Source organism: Cherax quadricarinatus, chromosome 45 (genome assembly GCF_038502225.1).
Source record: "Cherax quadricarinatus isolate ZL_2023a chromosome 45, ASM3850222v1, whole genome shotgun sequence".
Taxonomy (NCBI): domain Eukaryota; kingdom Metazoa; phylum Arthropoda; class Malacostraca; order Decapoda; family Parastacidae; genus Cherax; species Cherax quadricarinatus.
Window position 1 is genome coordinate 12,744,383 of NC_091336.1, and position 18,691 is coordinate 12,763,073.

Consider the following 18,691-nt stretch of genomic DNA (forward strand, 5'->3'; position numbering starts at 1 on the left):
TAGCAAAAACAAAGACATTTTCTGTTGTCCCTGGACACGTTTATGTGCAAGGCAATGAACAAGCAGAAGCTGCTGCGCGGCCAGTGGTGCATGATCTTCCGGTTTCCTATAGAGGTATTCCATTCAGAGATTATTTTCCAGTCATCTCAGCCCGTCTTTGCGGCTATTGGCAACAAGGGTTGTTGGGCATGCACCATAACATATTTTGCTCTATTAAACCACTTTTAGGTTTGTGACCATCTTCTTACCACCGTTGCCATACTTGAGAGACTATGCTCTCTCGTCTCCGCATTGGCCATACTTGCCTTACCTATGGGTATCTCGTGGAACAACACCCTATCCCTCTCTGTGAGGTTTGTCGGGTCCCTATTTTGGTTCTTCACTTTCTTGTAGGACTGCCCAGTTTACCAGCGAGCTCGCAGGATTTACCTCCAACGCCGCTGCCGCCCTACCACTTTTACCTTATCTCCCCTTCTTGCACACGGCCCTGCCTTTGACTTACAATCACTTTTTGACTTTTTGTCAGCAACTCTTTTACTATACGAACTTTGACACATAGCCCTTAGCGTCCCTTCCAGCCCTTTTCTCTCCTAACTTCTGATCCTCTCTCCACCTGGCTGTTTATAGCCCCAGTACTATTTTCTGCCCTGCAGCGCTGTATGACCCTTATCGGTTTAGCACTTTCTTTGATTATAATAATAAATTTACTTTCTTTGGATCAGACATGACTGTCTCTCATTCCCAGGCACTGTATGACCCTCTGGAGTTTTATGCTTCCTAGTATAATAATCTGAGCATAGAAAACAAAATCTAAACATTTCTTACTACAGATCTTTAGGAACATAGCTTACTTGTTGGTCCTGTCACTATGTAAGTTGGAGATATGAGTCCGATCTTCTTTTAGAAGTTTATCCAATGCATAAGCATATGTCCATACAGCATCATATGTGTATCCAGCATAATCTGCAGGCTCATGATGGTATCTGTTTTATGATAAAGAAATGTGATTAAAAAGTACTGTGACTATAAAACCTTGCCGGTTCAGCACTTGTTTTTTATTATTATAATAAGAGTGACTATAAAAAATTACCTCATACCTACATTTATAAAATTTAATTCTGTCTAGAATTTGTTGAGTAAAATTTTACTTACAAGTATGTAATAATTATCCAAATTAAAAACTCAAGAATACATACAAAATTACTGAAAAATGTACTGGAATGGATAAAAGAATGGTTAGAACATACAGTGGTAGTACCTCGAGTTTCGAAGAGCTCCCAACTCGAACAATTATGCAAGTGTATTTTTGTAAGTGCTTTTGTAAGTGAATTTTTTGGGGTCTGAGACTAATCTAATTTACATCATTCCTTATGGGAACAAATTTGTGCGGTAAAGGCACTCGAACAGCCTTCTGGAACGAATTAATTTCGTAACTCGAGGTACCACTGTAAATGTAAAGACATGTCCCAGAATAAAAGTGGGCTGCAATAATTTACTGTGTAGACCCACAAGGATAAATTCTAGAGTCTACCTTAAGTGTAATCTACCTCAAGAATAACCATTGTGGGTTTAGCACTTAGTTATGATTCTAATAATAATGATAATAATAATAATAATAATAATAATAATAATAATAATAATAATAATCTGTTGGAGTGTGAGCAGGGAAATATTTAGTGAAGGGATTCAGGGAAACCGGTTATTTTTGTATAGCCAGACTTGAGTTCTGGAAATGGGAAGTACAATGCTTGCACTCTAAAGGAGGGGTTAGGGATATTAGCAGTTTGGAGGGATATGTTGTGTATCTTTATATGTATATATGCTTCTAAATTGTTGTGTTCTGAGCACCTCTGCAAAAACAGTGATTATGTGTGAGTGAGGTGAAAGTGTTGAATGATGATGAAAGTACACTATTTTCTTTTTGGGGATTTTCTTTCTTTTTGGGCCACCCTGCCTCGGTGGGAGACAGCCGACTTGTTAAAAAAAAATAATAATAATAATAATAATCTGTCTCAAGAAATCTCAGACCAGATCATATCTATGGATAATTCTTATATCCTGTACATATACAGAAATGTGGAAACTAGAATTACTTCCATAAAAAAATTATGGTTGATGGACAGACAACTGTTATTAACCCTTAAACGGTCCAAACGTATATATACGTTCACGCGCGTAGCGCCCCAAACGTATATATACGTTTTCTTTGTCATTCATTCAACATTGCCACGATAAGCCTGAGTCACCTAGACATGAGAGAATGGGTGTGCGCACTCACTGTGTGCCATATTAAAATAATTTGGGATGCCTGGGTACCATATGCTCTTTTTTCCTTTTAAAAAACAGATTTTTTTTTCTCTCAAAAAATTTGGGGCGCTACGTGAGTGAACGTATATATACGTTTGGACCATTTAAGGGTTAAATACAAAAAAATTTCATGACAAAATTTTTTCCAGTTTATTAAAGAGGCATTCTTAAAACTCTATTTTAAGATACTGTACTCTTCCTCTTGCAGTGCTGCATGACCCTGACAGTGTGACCTAAAAAGAAAAACTGAAGTTTCTCTTTTTAATTTAGTCATGTTTTGATTATAATAATAATAATCATGTACTCTTCCTCCATTTCACTATGATCAATTATGTGAAGAAACTTGAATCGTGAAATTCTTTCAAGCTTAAAATGCAGCAAATGTTTGTGGATATGCACTTGTCTAAAATAATGAGTAACAGTTAGGGGGTGCTGGTGTTTAATTATGTATTATTATTTTTATTATATTAGTATTATAGTCATGGGGAAGAATTAAACCCATAATTGTTATACAGTGCCTGAGGAATGGAACATAACTGGTTTGATCCAAAGAATCAGAGCTACCCTCACATTCCATGGTTGAAATCTAATTATCTTCCATTTCCCAGGCTCTGTATGACACTTATTCCTTTAGTTCTTCCCTATGACTATACTACTACTACTACTATTCTACTATTACTTTTACTACTAGTACTACCACTACTGCTATTACTAGTTTTATTACTACCACTATTATTAATTCTATTACTACTACTATTATGGCCCTTGTAGATTTAGTACTTAGTTCTAATTGTAATAGTACTATTATTACTACCAATACAGTGGAACCCTAGATTTCGTCCTTAATTCGTTCCAGAAGGTCGGTCTAAATCCGAAACGGATGAAAACTGAAGCAATATTTCCCATAAGGAATAATGTAAATACTATTAATCTGTTCCAGACACCCAAAAATATTAACAAAAAATACATTTCTTAAAGAATAATTATAGTTTTACATACAGAAAACAATGAGAAAAAAATATAAATGACTAATGAAATGGATAAATGAACATTTAACATCAAACTTACCTTTATTGAGGACTCTTCTTGGGGTATGGATGGCGAGGAGGGGAGAGGGAGGAGGAGCAGAGGTTATTGTTTGGAAGGGGAATCCCTCTCCATAAGGACTTCAGGTATCAAAGCCATATCTAGGGTTACTTCCCTTCTTTATCTTTTACTGGCACTGGACCCCTGTCACACTACAAAAATGTCCAGAGAGCTCTGTTTCTGGCATCTCTTTAAGAGATGCCTAAAATGGGAAAAGGTATTGTCACTGAACATGTTGCAGATACGGCTTATATCAGCTGGGTCAGGGTGATATTTTTCCACAAAAGTTTGCACTTCATTCCTCTTTGAACAAATGTCTTTAATCACCCCTTTTGCAACATCAGCTCCCTTGATTTCTACTTTCTTTGCCAGGATGAAACTGACTGTTGATTTGGACTTGTCATACATCTTGGCGAGCTCAGCCACATGTACGCCACTTTGGTATTTTTCTACAATCTCTTTCTTGAATTCTATCATGTTTCTCACCTTCTTTACCAAAGGACTGGCACTAGGAACTTTCTTCGGGCCTATGGTGGCTTATTTCGCAGTCGCACTCAATAAACAAGGACAAAAACAATGGATTATTATGAAATGTTTTGGATGAATGCTCACTCAACCAGTGACAGAGTCAGACTGAGACATGTACACATGAGTGGCAGCGTCCTGGACAGGCGGACACGTCTGATACAGACGATTTCTGCTACAAGGTACAAAATCCAGAGCAAAATTTTGCCAAGAAAAATGGTCGAAATCCGAATCATACAATATCCGGTGCAGACAAAATCTGGGGTTCCACTGTACTACTACTACTACTACTACTACTAATAATAATAATAATAATACTTAAAACACATTTGGGAGGTAACCTTCATTCTCTTGTTTACACTTTTTTTAATATAAAACTGAATGTGAAACTTTAAAAACTCACTTTTTAAAGTATTCCTCTCGCCACTGTTTCACAGTCTTGTTTTCATGGTAAACAAAATCATCAGGAGCATAATAGGCATAACCCAAGGACATGTGACGATCAATAGCCTATAAAAACAAACAAATACTTTATGTAACAACTATTAAAAAGATATTTCAGGGACAGCTAACATAAAAAGAACATTCAGCTCACTTAGTTGTCTGCTGTTTGGTTGTATCATTTATCTATTTATCTATTTAACATCCTGAAAGCTAGTTTACCAAAATTCTAACCAATATATATTTTCTCACTGTTTATTAAATGAAAAATTTTTGGTTATAAATAAATTTTCATTATTATCTGCTATCATACTGCTTGAGACAGAATATATACAAGAGTACATAACCTCAGCCTTATCATAACTAGAACTTAGACTTCCATCATTTTCAATTGTACATGTACAGTGCTGGATGACCCTTATGGGTTTAGTGCTTGGTTATGATTATAATAATAATAACACTGTACATGTAAAGAAACAGGAATGTTTTCCAAGTACTTTAACTCATAGCACTAAATTAGTTACGGTAAGTAAATTTATTAGACCTCATACATAATTTGAAACTTATACAATGGTTTTATATAATAAATTAGGTTGAAATTAACCTAGGATAACCCAACAGTCAGTCAGTGTGGCCTTTTTTCCATTCAAGTCACTTTATGAAAAATAACCCCTAAAAGTAATTAACTGTAAGAGAAAGTTGTGTATCAATAAATTTGCAAATTTTCTTAAGTGTTCTAGCTCAAAATTTAAAATGGTAATTAAAAAAAAAATGCACAATTCATTTAAAATTATTCAAACCATTTTCATACTGACATTATCCTAATGAAGTTTTACCATGACTCCTTATCATAAAAATTTTAAAGAATAAAACTGTATACAATAACTAACCTCTAACATCATGGATGTATTGCAGGGAATTTTTTTCTTATCTTTCTGAGAATAAAGTGACGTGTTATACCAATTACTGGTGAACCACCGTGGCAGGAACCATACATAGTTATGACGGGCTGTCATGTTGAGATGGTAAGCCTCGCACATCACTTCACGGGCCGTGCTTGCATAAAAGTCGCCAATGATGATTTTACGGTTTTTGGCATTCAACTTCATCAGATGCTACATGAGACAAACCATGATATGAGGATCTTCAAAATAAATCATCAAACAAGTTTGCAGGAAAACAGTAACTTGTATAAATTATTCTAGATGTTTTTTTGTATTCTGAGTAATTTCAGAATACAATATTGTTAGGCTGCTATAAATTTATAGTTTATAAAAACTCATGTACATGATTCAGGATTTTTCTGAGAAATTTCTGCATCAAAAATAAAATGTGACTTTATATAAAGATCCAAAAAGTAAAATATTTGCTTTTAATTGATTTGCTAAGATATACGTACTAGAAACATTTTTCAACAGACTGTAAATGTTAATTTGTACAGTACATTACGGTAAATTAAATCCAATTTTCCCACAAGACTATTTTAATCAGAGATGCATTCTAAGAGGAAAGATCAAGCAAACTTTAACTATTTATCCTAGTTTATATTCATTTACTGTATTCCTAGTTGGCAGCCCATCCTGTCCCCCCTCATCCACTATTACTCCCCACTCTCTCCCTTTGTCTGCCTGCTTGTGTTTTATGCTATAATGATTTTAACATAGCACTCAAGGCATTATTAATTTTACACAAAGCAGTAAGTCACTGATAGTAAAAACCTGCATTCTGTATCAGGTGCTTGAAGCTGTGAGCTATCAGCCATCCATCCATCTCTCCCTCCCATACACCCACCCACCCACCCACCATCCCTCCGATTCTTCTTTCTCATCCTGAACAGATCTGCCAGCCTGGTCCAAGCTGCTGTGAGAGGTCATTAAGCAGGGAACAGGTTATGTAAAATTATACCTTAATGTAGCCTCAGTCTCTAAAATTACACTAAGTAAACTGTTGCTAATAAGGTAATTACTGTAATTTAGTTAGAGCAATGAACTGAAAGAACTAGTAGGTCAGGTACAAACTAGTACTTACATCAGTCATGTTATTATCTGAATTTTTATGAAAACTGCGATTTTCAAGGTCCATTGTAGTTGGAAGCATATTGCGCAGGAGGTTCAGGTATTTGCTGTACTTGTTCGAATCTTCTGTGAGTGCTGCCACATTCTTCCACTCAAACAATTTGAACAAATCAAAATATACATACCTGCCAAATAAAACACTTGGGTAATAATCTGTTTTTTTACTCAGAAACATAATTTTTACTGGTACATTGGAAATACAGTAATAATTTACTTGAAAATGCTTCTAAATTTTGCATGTACATACCCATACATTTTGTTTTCTGGAATGGTTCTGAAAAAGTGTGGGTATTTTTCATGGTCACTGAATATAGCTCCTTCAGCACTATATGACAATACCACCGTGTTGAAAGTCTTCGCAACCCCAGCAAGAGGCTCCACAGTTTCCGAACATGCTGGGCCTGTAATAATAATACTAGCAATAAAAACTATTTGTATGAATGATGACACTAAAGGTTCAGAATCACCTAGGGTAATATTAAGCACTTTATATTGTATTATGACAACTTAAAAATGCTTTGCTTACTTTCCTTTTATGTATAGTATTTATATACATGTATAAGTGTCAAATGTATACATGTGGTGCACTCTACACTCGAAAGGTAATAAAAACAGAAAATAGAAATAGACTAGGTATTTCATAAAATGATTCATATTTTAGAGAGATATACTAACCAAGAACCCCTATCATTTGTTCGAAGGTCAGATGACTGGAGTCCTTCCGAATGTAACGGATAAAAGCAGTGAGTACGTCTTCACTTTTGCATCCACCATTCTGATTCAACACAACGATCTTAAAATCATGCAAAACTTTATCATTTTTATTTACATTCTTGTAGGCCAATTCAGCAGCTGAAAGATGATAAGTATGAGTTAATAATAACATATCAGTAAAGGATTATGCTAAAAAATTAATGCCCTACTTATTACGTGTATTAATGGCACTATGACAAGCTAGAAAGTAAGACGGTTTTGAGTAAGTTATTGCAGTTGACTCACCATTAACTAAAGTATGGCTGGAAAACCCAATATTTCTCTCACTGCTCATTGGGAATATTCCAGCAATCCACAAAATAGTCTTGGCATAATAATCATGTGACAGCCAGTTCTTCCAGACTACTGTGTCATCGCTGCGGTTCTGCTGTAGCCATTCACAGGCAATACTCTCAATAACCTGACTATCTGGCTGAACAACTGCAGTGGAGTTACTGTTGCAGTTAGCAATCCGCTCCTCATACATAGATAACAACTCTTGGTAATCCTCTTCACGCAGATAAAATCGTCTTACTGACTGAAAGTACATTGTTATAAGTATTTATTGATATTATACATACAGCATAAGGTATAAACAAATGAACAGTAATTACTAGTAATTTAGAGTAGGAAAGAGCAGGATGATGACTGAGGATGCTGATGATAAAAACTATATTGATACAATAATATACTACTAATTATTATAAACTAAAAAATAATTTGCTACTAATTACCTCCACTGCAACTTTTGCAGAATTTAGTAGTTCTCCCCATATGAATTTCTTCAGTGTATGTAATTCATAATTACACAAGTAGGAGTCTTCACCTTGGAAGCTTAAGCAAGAAGGGAAGGAAACTGGCATGAATTCATCCAAATTGGAAAGCAAGTTTGGCCACCAGTCAAAAAATACAATGGGTTTAGAACCCCGGAAAGTACAGAGAAACCGAGGGTCAAGATTAGGTCCTATCCAAGCAACGCGAACTAGCAGCTTCTCCAAGTCCACTTGGTTCTTCAGGAATTGGGAATACGTATCTGCAAGGAAATCATGATATTATTAAAATGGCAACAACACGTAAGAGAGAGGTGGTGAAAGTGTATAAACTAAGGGAGGAGGAAGTTAGGGTGAGATATAAGCAACTATTGGCAGAAAGGTGGGCTAGCGCAAGTATGAGTAGTGGGGGGTTGAAGAGGGTTGGAATAGTTTTAAAAATGCAGTATTAGAATGTGGGGCAGAAGTTTGTGGCTATTGGAGGGTGGGTGCAGGAGGAAAGAGGAGTGATTGGTGGAATGATGAAGTAAAGGGTATGATAAAAGAGAAAAAGGTAGCTTATGAGAGGTTTTACAAAGCAGAAGTGTTATAAGAAGAGCAGAGTATATGGAGAGTATAAGAAAGGTGAAGAGAGTGGTGAGAGAGTGCAAAAGGAGAGCATATGATAGAGTGGGAGAGGCACTGTCAAGAAATTGTGATGAAAATAAGAAAAAAATTTGGAGTGAGATAAACAAGTTAAGAAAGCCTAGGGAACGAATGGATTTGTCAGTTAAAAACAGAGTAGGGGAGTTAGTAGATGGGGAGCTGGAGGTATTGGGTAGATGGCGGAAATATTTTGAGGAACTTTTAAATGTCAATAAAGTAAGGGAGGTGGTAATTTCATGCACTGGTCAGGGAGGTATAACATCTTTTAGGAGTGAAGAAGAGCAAGATGTGAGTGTGGGGGGAGGTACGTGAGGCATTACGTAGAATGAAAGGGGGTAAAGCAGCTGGAACTGACGGGATCATGACAGAAATGTTAAAAGCAGGGGGGGGGGGATATAGTGTTGGAGTGGTTGGTATTTTTGTTTAATAAATGTATGAAAGAGGGGAAGGTACCTAGGGATTGGCAGAGAGCTTCTATAGTTCCTTTACATAAAGGGAAGAGGGACAAAAGAGATTGCAAAAATTATAAGGGAATAAGTTTACTGAGTATACCAGGAAAAGTGTACAGTAGGGTTATTATTGAAATAATTAGAGGTAAGACAGAGAGCAGGATTTTGGATGAGTAAGGAGGCTTTAGAGTGGGTAGGGGATGTGTAGATCAAGTGTTTACATTGAAGCATATATGTGAACAGTATTTAGTAGGGTGTGTAAAAGAAGAAAATAAAAAGTGAATATAGGAAAGAGTAAGGTTATGAGGATAACAAAAAGATTAGGTGATGAAGATTGGATATCAGATTGGAGGGAGAGAGTATGGAGGAGGTGAATGCATTCTGATATTTGGGAGTGGACGTGTCAGCAGATGGGTTGATGAAAGATGAGGTGAATCACAGAATTGATGAGGGGAAAAGGGTGAGCGGTGCACTTAGGATTCTGTGGAGACAGAGAACTTAGTCCTTGGAAGCAAAGAGGGGAATGTATGAGAGTATAGTTTTACCAACGCTCTTATATGGGTGTGAAGCATGGGTGATGAATGTTGCAGGGAGGAGAAGGCTGGTGGCAGAGGAGATGTCATGTCTGAGGGCAATGTGTGGTGTGAATATAATGCAGAGAATTTGTAGTTTGGAAGTTAGGATGAGGTGTGGGATTGCTAAAACTGTTGTCCAGAGGGCTGAGGAAGGGTTGTTGAGGTGGTTCGAACATGTAGAGAGAATGGAATGAAACAGAATGACTTCGAGAGTGTATAAATCTGTAGTGGAGGGAAGGCGGGGTAAGGGTCGGCCAAGGAAAGGTTGGAGGGAGGAGGTAAAGGAGGTTTTGTGTGAAAGGGGCTTGGACTTCCAGCAAGCATGTGTGAGACAAATGATTTTTAATACTTGATGTGCTGTTGAAGTGTGAGCAAAGTAACATTTATCAATGGATTCAGGGAAACTGGCAGGCCGGACTTGAGTCCTGGAAATGGAAAGTACAGTGTCTGCATTCTGAAGGAGGGGTGTTAATGTTTCAGTTTTATAAACTGCAGTGTAAAGCACCCCTCTGGCAAGACAGCGATGGAGTGAATGATGATGAAAGTTTTTCTTTTTCAGGCCACCCTGCCTTGGTGGGAATCAGCCAATGTGTTAATAATAAAAAAAAAGTTTTCATTGCATTTATGGATTTAGAAAAGGCTTATAATAGAGTGGATAGGGGAGCAATGTAGCAGATGTTGCAAGTACAGTGGACCCCCGGTTAACGATATTTTTTCACTCCATAAGTATGTTCAGGTGCCAGTACTGACCGAATTTATTCCCATAAGGAATATTGTGAAGTAGATTAGTCCATTTCAGACCCCCAAACATACAGGTACAAACGCACTTACATAAATACACTTACATAATTGGTCGCATTCGGAGGTAATCGTTATGCGGGGGTCCACTGTATATGGAATAGGTAGTAAGTTACTAAATGCTGTAAAGAGTTTTTATGAGGATAATGAGGTTCAGGTTAGGGTGTGTAGAAGAGAGGGAGACTACTTCCTGGTAAAAGTAGGTCTTAGACAGGGATGTGTAATGTCACCATGGTTGTTTAATACATATTTATAGATGGGGTTGTAAGAGAAGTAAATGTCAGGATGTTGGGGAGAGGGGTGGGATTAAATTATGGGGAATCAAATACAAATTGGGAATTGACACAGTTACTTTTTGGTGATGATACTGTGCTTATGGGAGATTCTAAAGAAAAGTTGCAAAGGTTAGTGGACAAGTTTGGGAGGGTATGTAAAGGTAGAAAGTTGAAGGTGAACATAGATAAGAGTAAGGTGATGAGGGTATCAAATGATTTAGATAAAGAAAAATTGAAGAGACGGAGTATGGAAGAAGTGAATGTTTTCAGATACAGTGGACCCCCGCATAACGATTACCTCCGCATGTGACCAATTATGTAAGTGTATTTATGTAAGTGCGTTTCTACGTGTATGTTTGGGGGTCTGAAATGGACTAATCTACTTCACAATTTCTTATGGGAACAAATTCGGTCAGTACTGGCACCTGAACATACTTCTGGAGTGAAAAAATATCGTTAACCAGGGGTCCACTGTATTTGGGAGTTGACGTGTCAGCGGATTTTATTTATTTATTTATTTATTTATTTATTTCCAATTTGTGCACACATACAGAGGTACAAAAAAATACAGATAAGAGCAGTATGCCAAAGCCACTTATACTATGCATAGCATTACGGGCTGGCTTAAAATTAACTTAAGATTAACTAAGCAATGATTATTATTATTATTATAATCAAAAAGAAGCGCTAAGCCACAAGGACTATACAGCGCTGCTACTAAGCAATGATGAAATCAGTGATAAAACATTAATGTAAACAGATAACTATAAAGCACAAGTGAGTATTACAAAGACAGGTCATATGGTTGCATTCAGTTAGGTAATGATTCTGTTAGGTAGTGTATTTAAAAAATAATAAAGTTAGATTGGGTTTTAGGTTTAACATTTATGTGATATAATTGTGAGAAACATTTAAGATATACAATTTATAATGTTCAGTTATTCAGTATTTATTTGGTTTTGGGTGAGTAAGTAATCTTTGAGAAGAGACTTGAATTTATAAACAGGTTGTGTTTCTTTTATATTTACAGGTAATGAATTCCAGATTTTAGGGCCTTTTATGTGCATTGAGTTTTTGCATAGCGTGAGATGGACACGAGGAACATCAAAGAGTGATCTGTGCCTTGTGTTATGGTCATGTGTTCTGTTGAGGTTGGCAAGGAGATGTTTGAGGGGAGGGTTAATATCAGAGTTAAGTGTTCTATGTATGTAATAGGTGCAGTAATAAGTATGGATGTTTTGTATGGTGAGTAGGTTTAGTGTATTGAATATTGGTGGAGTGTGCTGCCTGTAGTGAGAATTTGTTATCATTCTAACTGCAGCCTTTTGTTGGGTAATTAGTGGTCTGAGATGGTTAATTGTTGTTGAGCCCCATGCACAAATTCCATAGGTGAGATAGGGGTAAATAAGAGAGTGATATAGGGCCAGGAGGGCTGACTGTGGAACATAGTACCGTATCTTCGATAGTATGCCTACAGTCTTGGAAATTTTCTTAGAAATTTGATGTATATGTGTATGAAATTTGAGTCTATTATCAAGGTGGATTCCTAAGAATTTTCCCTCTGTTAGTTTTGTGATAGGTGATCCATTTATCATTATGTTAAGAGGGACATCTGTAGCTCTGTTACCAAATTGAATGAAGTAGGTTTTGTCAATGTTTAGTGTAAGTTTGTTAGTCCTCATCCAGGTAGATATTTTCTGTAATTCGGTATTTACAGTATTGGCTAGCGTGACTGGGCTCGGGTGAGAGAAGACGTATGTAGTGTCATCTGCAAATAGTGTGGGTTTGAGTAATTGCGAAGCATTTGGAAGGTCATTTATGTATAGGAGAAAGAGAAGAGGGCCAAGGACACTTCCCTGTGGGACACCAACTGTAATTGGTTGTGCAGAAGAGTTTGCCCCATTTGCGTACACATATTGGCTTCTGTTGCTGAGGTAAGACTTGAGGTAGTTGAGGGAGTGCCCTCTTATACCATAGTGTGACAATTTTACGTGGAGCAAGTCATGGTCAACTGTATCAAAAGCTTTACGTAAGTCAATGAAGATCCCCAGTGGGACTTCTTTTTTCTCTATTGCAGTGTATATATGTTCTAGCATGTGTATAATAGCATCATTAGTATTTTTATTAGGCCTGAATCCAAATTGGCAGGGGTTGAGTATGTTATGGGAGATAAGGTAGGAGTAGATTCGTTTATGAATTAATTTTTCGAAGATTTTTGAGAGAGGGTGTAAGTTGGATATTGGCCTATAGTTATTCAACTCTGTTTGGTCTCCTCCTTTGTGGAGGATGGGTTTATGAAGGATGAGGTTAATTAACCATAGAAATGATGAAGGAAAAAAGGTGAGTGGTGCATTGAAATATATGTGGAGACAAAAAAACATTATCTATGGAGGCAAAGAAGGCAATGTATGAAAGTATAGTGGTACCAACACTCTTATATGGGTGTGAAGCTTGGGTTGTGAATGCTGCAGCAAGGAGACGGTTGGAGGCAGTTGAGATGTCCTGTCTAAGGGCAATGTGTGGTGTAAATATCGTGCAGAAAATTCAGAGAAGGTGTGGAGTTAATAAAAGTTATTAGTCAGAGGGATGAAGAGGGGTTGTTGAGGTGGTTTTGTCATTTAGAGAGAATGGATCAAAGTAGAGATATCGAGAGCATATAAATCTGTAGGGAAAGGAAGGCGGGGTAGGGGTCATCCTCAAAAAGGTTAGAGGGAGGGGGTAAAGGAGGTTTTGTGGGCGAGGGGCTTGGACTTCCAGCAAGCATGCGTGAGTGTGTTAGATAGGAGTGAATGGTGATGAATGGTATTTGGAACCTGACGAGTTGTTGGAGTGTGAGCAGGGTAATATTTAGTGAAGGGATTCAGGGAAACCGGTTATTTTTATATAGACAGACTTGAGTCCTAGAAATGGGAAGTACAATGCCTGCACTTTAAAGGAGGGGTTTGGGATATTGGCAGTTTGGAGGGATATATTGTGTATCTTTATACGTATATGCTTCTAAACTGTTGTGTTCTGAGCACCTCTGAAAAAAACAGTGATTATGTGTGAGTGAGGTGAAAGTGTTGAATGATGATTAAAGTATTTTCTTTTTGGGGATTTTCTTCTTTTTGGGTCACCCTGCCTCGGTGGGAGATGACCAACTTGTTAAATATACATATATATATATATATATCTTTTTCTTCTTTCAACAGACTGGCTGTATCTCACCAAGGCAGGGTGGCCCAAAAGGAAGAATGAAAGTTTCTCTTAAATTTAGTAATATATACAGGAGAAAGGGTTACTAGCCCCTTGCTCCCAGCATTTTAGTCGCCTCTTACGACACGTAAGGCTTACAGAGGAAGAATTCTGTTCTACTTCCCCATGGAAAATAAACAAATAAATAAATAAACCTCAAGAGAGGTTCCTTGATGCTGGTGAAGGGATCTTCAATTAAGGCTGAATGCCTTTCATCCCCTCCTCCCCACAGGTGCTGTATAATCCCTATGGGTTTAGTGCTCCCCCATAATAATGAATAAATTACATCATACAAAATGAATTGACTCACTGAAACTCCCGACAAATAATGTTGCACAGTGGGTCTCATTGTTGCAATGTGATGGAGTGTATATGCCTTGATTACAATAGTCAGCATCACAGTAGTACCTGCAAGGTGATGAACTATCAAACAAAGAATTCTTTACAAGATACATTATGGGCCACCTAAAACTAAGATACATTATGGGCTGCCTAAAACTAAGATATATTATGGTCTGCCTAAAACTAAGATATATTATGGGCTGCCTAAAACTAAGATATATTATGGTCTGCCTAAAACTAAGATATATTATGGTCTGCCTAAAACTAAGATACATTATAGGCTGCCTAAAACTAAGATATATTATGGTCTGCCTAAAACCAAGATATATTATGGGCTGCCTAAAACTAAGATATATTATGGTCTGCCTAAAACTAAGATATATTATGGTCTGCCTAAAACTAAGATACATTATGGTCTGCCTAAAACTAAGATATATTATGGTCTGCCTAAAACTAAGATACATTATAGGCTGCCTAAAACTAAGATCCATTATGGTCTGCCTAAAACTAAGATATATTATGGTTTGCCAAAAACTAAGATATATTATGGTCTGCCTAAAACTAAGATACATTATGGTCTGCCTAAAACTAAGATACATTATGGTCTGCCTAAAACTAAGATATATTATGGCCTGCCTAAAACTAAGATACATTATAGGCTGCCTAAAACTAAGATATATTATGGTCTGCCTAAAACTAAGATATATTATGGGCTGCCTAAAACTAAGATATATTATGGTCTGCCTAAAACTAAGATATACAGTGGACCCCCACATAACGATCACCTCCGAATGTGACCAATTATGTAAGTGTATTTATGTAAGTGCTTTTGTACGTGTATGTTTGGGGGTCTGAAATGGACTAATCTACTTCACAATATTCCTTATGGGAACAAATTCGGTCAGTACTGGCACCTGAACATACTTCTGGATTGAAAAAATATCGTTAACCGGGGGTCCACTGTATTATGGTCTGCCTAAAACTAAGATATATTATGGTCTGCCTAAAACTAAGATATATTATGGTCTGCCTAAAACTAAGATACATTATGGTCTGCCTAAAACTAAGATATATTATGGTCTGCCAAAAACTAAGATATATTATGGTCTGCCTAAAACTAAGATATATTATGGTCTGCCAAAAACTAAGATATATTTTGGTCTGCCTAAAACTAAGATATATTATGGTTTGCCTAAAACTAAGATCCATTATGGTCTGCCTAAAACTAAGGTACATTATGGTCTGCCTAAAACTAAGATACATTATAGGCTGCCTAAAACTAAGATCCATTATGGTCTGCCTAAAACTAAGATACATTATGGTCTGCCTAAAACTAAGATATATTATGGTCTGCCTAAAACTAAGATACATTATAGGCTGCCTAAAACTAAGATATATTATGGTCTGCCTAAAACTAAGATACATTATAGGCTGCCTAAAACTAAGATACATTATAGGCTGCCTAAAACTAAGATATATTATAGGCTGCCTAAAACTAAGATACATTATGGTCTGCCTAAAACTAAGATACATTATAGGCTGCCTAAAACTAAGATACATTATGGTCTGCCTAAAACTAAGATACATTATAGGCTGCCTAAAACTAAGATACATTATAGGCTGCCTAAAACTAAGATACATTATAGGCTGCCTAAAACTAAGATACATTATAGGCTGCCTAAAACTAAGATATATTATAGGCTGCCTAAAACTAAGATATATTATAGGCTGCCTAAAACTACTTTTTTTTTCTGTTCCCTACTGATGTTTCCAATTTTTCTTTTTTTAGGTCTACTAGTTCTACTGGGCTATTGCAGCACTGTATGACCCTTGTGGATTTAGCAGTTATGATAATAATAATAATAATATTGGGCTATTTTAAATATAAAAATTTAATCTGGATCTGATCAATAGTTTTGGAATTATATATGTATTTAAATTTTATCATTATAACCTCTGTAGATTTTAGTGATGTATGACCCTAGTAGGTTTAGCTCTTAGTTTTGAGTATAATAATAATAATAATAATAATTTAGAATTTAGTACAAAACTAAATAACCATTTGTACAACCCAGTACACACAGTGTTACATTATTTAATTCATGATATGTCTAATAGTAACCAAAAAATATTAAAATTCTTCTTTCAATGCACTGGCCATCTCCCACCAAGGAAGGGTGGCCCAAAAAGATAAACATGTTTCTCTTTCTAACTTTAGTAATGTATACAGGAGAAGGGGTTACTATACCTTAAGTGAATTACCACAATTTATGCACTGAACTACTGCAGTAATAAAAAGAATGCTAGTGAAATTTCAATAAATAACAGCACCTAGGGACCTTACCCAGTGGAAGTTTTTGTAAGTTCCCTTAACTGAGAATCTTCTTCTGGGGTGAGTTCAAACAACTGTGTTACTTCTGGTCGCTGGAAGGAACGCCAGTGGTCTGTGATGAGATCTGTTTGGGTATAACTGTTGTTGGAGACGTACCAGCCGAATCTAGGGTTAGAGTATAAATATGTCAATATACTGTATTGTAAATAATTCACAACTAACTTACAAACTGGAAATGGAAACCAGACAAAATTTTGGTCCATTCCAAACCCTATTGTGCCCTGTGGCCTTGGTGGCTAAAGCTCTCGCTTCACACGGCCAGGGTCCAGGTTCAATTCCTGACGAGTGAAAACATTGGGCATGTTTCCTTACACTGGTTGTCTATGTTACCTATCAGTAAAATGGGTACCTGGGTGTGAGACGACTGTGGGTCGCATCCTGGGACAAAACTGACCTAAACTGCCTGAAATGCTCTGCATAACAAGTGGCTTTCTATATACATGTAGTAGTATGTCATTTATGTCAGCTAGGCCTGTATACCTTGTATAGCTGGAGAGGGTTTCGGGGGTCAACACCCCCACGGCCCAATCTGAGACCAGGCCTCATGGTGGATCAGGGTCTGATCAACCAGGCTGTTACTGCTGGACACACGCAAACTGACGTATGAACCACAGCCCAGCTGGTCAGGTACTGACTTTATGTGCCTGTCCAGTGCCTTCTTGAAGACAGCCAGGGGTCTATTGGTAATCCCCCTTATGTATGCTGGGAGGCAGTTGAACAGTCTTGGGCCCCTGACACTTTATGTGTTGTCTCTCAGTGTACTCATGGCCCCCCCTGCTTTTCATTGGGGGAATGTTGTATCTCCTGCCGAGTCTTTTGCTTTCACAGGAAGCGATTTTCGTGTGGAAGTTTGGTACTAATCCCTCAAGGATTTTCCATCGTATATTATCATGATTTCGTGTATAGGGCAAGGAGGAATAACATCTTATAGGAGTGAGGAAGAGCCAGTTGTGAGTGTGGGGGAAGTTCGTGAGGCAGTAGGTAAAATGAAAGGGGGTAAGGCAGCCGGGATTGATGGGATAAAGATAGAAATGTTAAAAGCAGGTGGGGATACAGTTTTGGAGTGGTTGGTGCAATTATTTAATAAATGTATGGAAGAGGGTAAGGTACTTAGGGATTGGCAGAGAGCATGCATAGTTCCTTTGTATAAAGGCAAAGGGGACAAAAGAGAGTGCAAAAATTATAGGGGGAGAAGTCTGTTGAGTATACCTGGTAAAGTGTATGGTAGAGTTACTATTGAAAGAATTAAGAGTAAGACGGAGAATAGGATAGCAGATGAACAAGGAGGCTTTAGGAAAGGTAGGGGGTGTGTGGACCAGGTGTTTACAGTGAAACATATAAGTGAACAGTATTTAGATAAGGCTAAAGAGGTCTTTGTGGCATTTATGGATTTGGAAAAGGCGTATGACAGGGTGGATAGGGGGGCAATATGGCAGATGTTGCAGGTGTATGGTGTAGGAAGGGTTGTTGAGGTGGTTCAGACATGTGGAGAGAATGGAGCGAAACAGAGTGACTTCAAGAGTGTATCAGTCTGTAGTGGAAGGAAGGCGGGATAGGGGTCGGCCTAGGAAAGGTTGGAGGGAGGGGGTAAAGGAGGTTTTGTGTGCGAGGGGCTTGGACTTCCAGCAGGCATGCGTGAGCGTGTTTGATAGGAGTGAATGGAGACAAATGGTTTTTAATACTTGACGTGCTGTTGGAGTGTGAGCAAAGTAACATTTATGAAGGGGTTCAGGGAAACCGGCAGGCTGGACTTGAGTCCTGGAGATGGGAAGTACAGTGCCTGCACTCTGAAGGAGGGGTGTTAATGTTGCAGTTTAAAAACTGTAGTGTAAAGCACCCTTCTGGCAAGACAGTGATGGAGTGAATGATGGTGAAAGTTTTTCTTTTTCGGGCCACCCTGCCTTGGTGGGAATCGGCCAGTGTGATAATAAAATAGTAAAAAAAGGCACTCCCTATACAGGTGAAGACAAAGAATAACAGAGCAGCTAAAAGAGACCAATTTATCTGTAATACGTAGGGAGACA

The 18,691-nt window shown here is 37.5% G+C and overlaps 1 protein-coding gene across 5 annotated transcripts in view; it reads right to left on the minus strand.

Moving 5' to 3' along the window:
* Positions 1-18,691, minus strand: part of LOC128694832 (uncharacterized) — a 459,074-nt gene that overhangs the window by 35,224 nt on the left and 405,159 nt on the right. For all 5 annotated transcript variants that reach the window (XM_053785148.2, XM_053785152.2, XM_053785149.2 and 2 more), the window contains 10 exons: positions 16,620-16,772; positions 14,244-14,341; positions 7,922-8,220; positions 7,434-7,725; positions 7,110-7,286; positions 6,682-6,835; positions 6,388-6,559; positions 5,250-5,474; positions 4,322-4,428; positions 852-983 (listed from right to left, as the gene is read on the minus strand). In XM_053785148.2, the coding sequence (XP_053641123.1) occupies positions 852-983; positions 4,322-4,428; positions 5,250-5,474; positions 6,388-6,559; positions 6,682-6,835; positions 7,110-7,286; positions 7,434-7,725; positions 7,922-8,220; positions 14,244-14,341; positions 16,620-16,772 (1,809 nt within the window). The remainder of the gene's footprint in view (positions 1-851; positions 984-4,321; positions 4,429-5,249; positions 5,475-6,387; positions 6,560-6,681; positions 6,836-7,109; positions 7,287-7,433; positions 7,726-7,921; positions 8,221-14,243; positions 14,342-16,619; positions 16,773-18,691) is intronic.